Source organism: Hippocampus comes, unplaced genomic scaffold (assembly GCF_001891065.2).
Source record: "Hippocampus comes isolate QL1 unplaced genomic scaffold, H_comes_QL1_v1.1 scaffold463, whole genome shotgun sequence".
Classification (NCBI taxonomy): domain Eukaryota; kingdom Metazoa; phylum Chordata; class Actinopteri; order Syngnathiformes; family Syngnathidae; genus Hippocampus; species Hippocampus comes.
This window is the reverse complement of record NW_017806181.1, coordinates 1-1,344: the sequence shown is the minus strand read 5'-3', so window position 1 is coordinate 1,344 and position 1,344 is coordinate 1. Positions and strand designations below refer to the sequence as shown.

General features: G+C 45.8%; 1 protein-coding gene across 1 annotated transcript in view; it reads right to left on the bottom strand.

The window, feature by feature from the left end:
• LOC109506803 (non-specific lipid-transfer protein-like) overlaps positions 1-685 on the bottom strand; it is a 2,120-nt gene extending 1,435 nt beyond the window's left edge. Inside the window, exons 1-2 of the mRNA XM_019855778.1 lie at positions 398-685; positions 5-107 (exon numbers count right to left, since the gene is read on the bottom strand). Of these exons, the coding sequence (XP_019711337.1) occupies positions 5-107; positions 398-426 (132 nt within the window). The 5' untranslated portion in view covers positions 427-685. The remainder of the gene's footprint in view (positions 1-4; positions 108-397) is intronic.
• Positions 686-1,344: the final 659 nt, after the last annotated feature.

Below are 1,344 nucleotides of genomic sequence, written 5' to 3'. Positions count from 1 at the left end.
CCACATTCCTTCTCACTTGCTGCAGCTTCTTGTTGATCTCCTGGAACACGGCGTGAGCCTTGAAGCCCTCCAGCCCGTCGCTGGCTCTACACCGCGCGGCCACAATCCTTCACAAAAGCGTTATGAACAGAAAGACACCGATTTCAAAACCAGGACTCCTCGTCATGCGCATGCCCACGCAGCACGGAGGGCTGGCACTTGAGTTCCAACAACGTCGCGTCATGAAATGACGACCAAGAATTTCCAACAACTGATTGCAAACCAGTTGGATCGTGACAACTTTTCTTATCACCCGAGATCAATTAATGCCACCACCCTGTACGTCACAAGTGTGTTAAAATACAGGTGATTTGGGTGAAGAACACATCCAAGCAATTTGTAACCTCGGCGTTCGTACCTTAGTGGTGGTAGTTGGTGGTCGGGCATTTTGGGGGCAAAAAAATTACGTAATACTGGCAAGAAGGAGAGTTCGTAAAAAGTCTCTGAAGCCGTCGGCGAACTTTGGTGCCGCAGTGTTTGCTAACTGCACTTCCGGGTTGGCTAAGCTGTCTCCAGGCGCGATAAATCGACGTCAGAGTAAGGTCACGGTCAGCGCAGTTTTCAACAACTGGATTAAGTGGTTCAAATAACGAATGGATGAATTTCGAACGTACGGGCCTCACATTGTCGGTTTTTACTCTCCGTGTAGCGACACAATAACGTCCGACCGAAACTCGATCGACTCGAAATCCACGAGAATGGATCAAAAAACAAGACGCAGCGCGCACAAGAAACGGCAACAATGCAACCTACTGGCCAAAAGGTCGCACTGCGGTGGCCATATGTTGAACTCGTACTCGTACGAATAAAGTCTAATTTGACTTAATTATTTTATTACTCATTCTATTTAAAGTTTGTTATATTTAAAGTTTTAAATGTGAGAATTCCGAGTTGACCGTTCACTCATCATCATCATCAGGCATGCACCCATTACACATCATTTGCAGACTCCATCCAGCCCGTTCCAGTGCGCTTCTGGGCAGCAAATTTGTAGCTGTTAATGATCTGTTTGTCCGGGTCTACAAAAAAAAACCCCAAAAACTCGGGCGTGGTCTTCGGAGCATGACGTGTGTTTTATAAGTCACGTGACATGAACGGACTCTTAACTTCCTGAATCTCATTCGTATCCCCTCCTTTTCCACTCCAAAGTGTGAAGAGAATAAAATTTAAGAAAGAAAAAAGAAAGAACATAAAATAGGAGTGTTAATGTGGGCAAGTCCAGTGTGGGAATCATGTATGTGGCAAAGCTTTGCAACAACGTTGTAAAAAGCAACGAAAAGGAGCCATAATTCGAGCGCTCGCGAG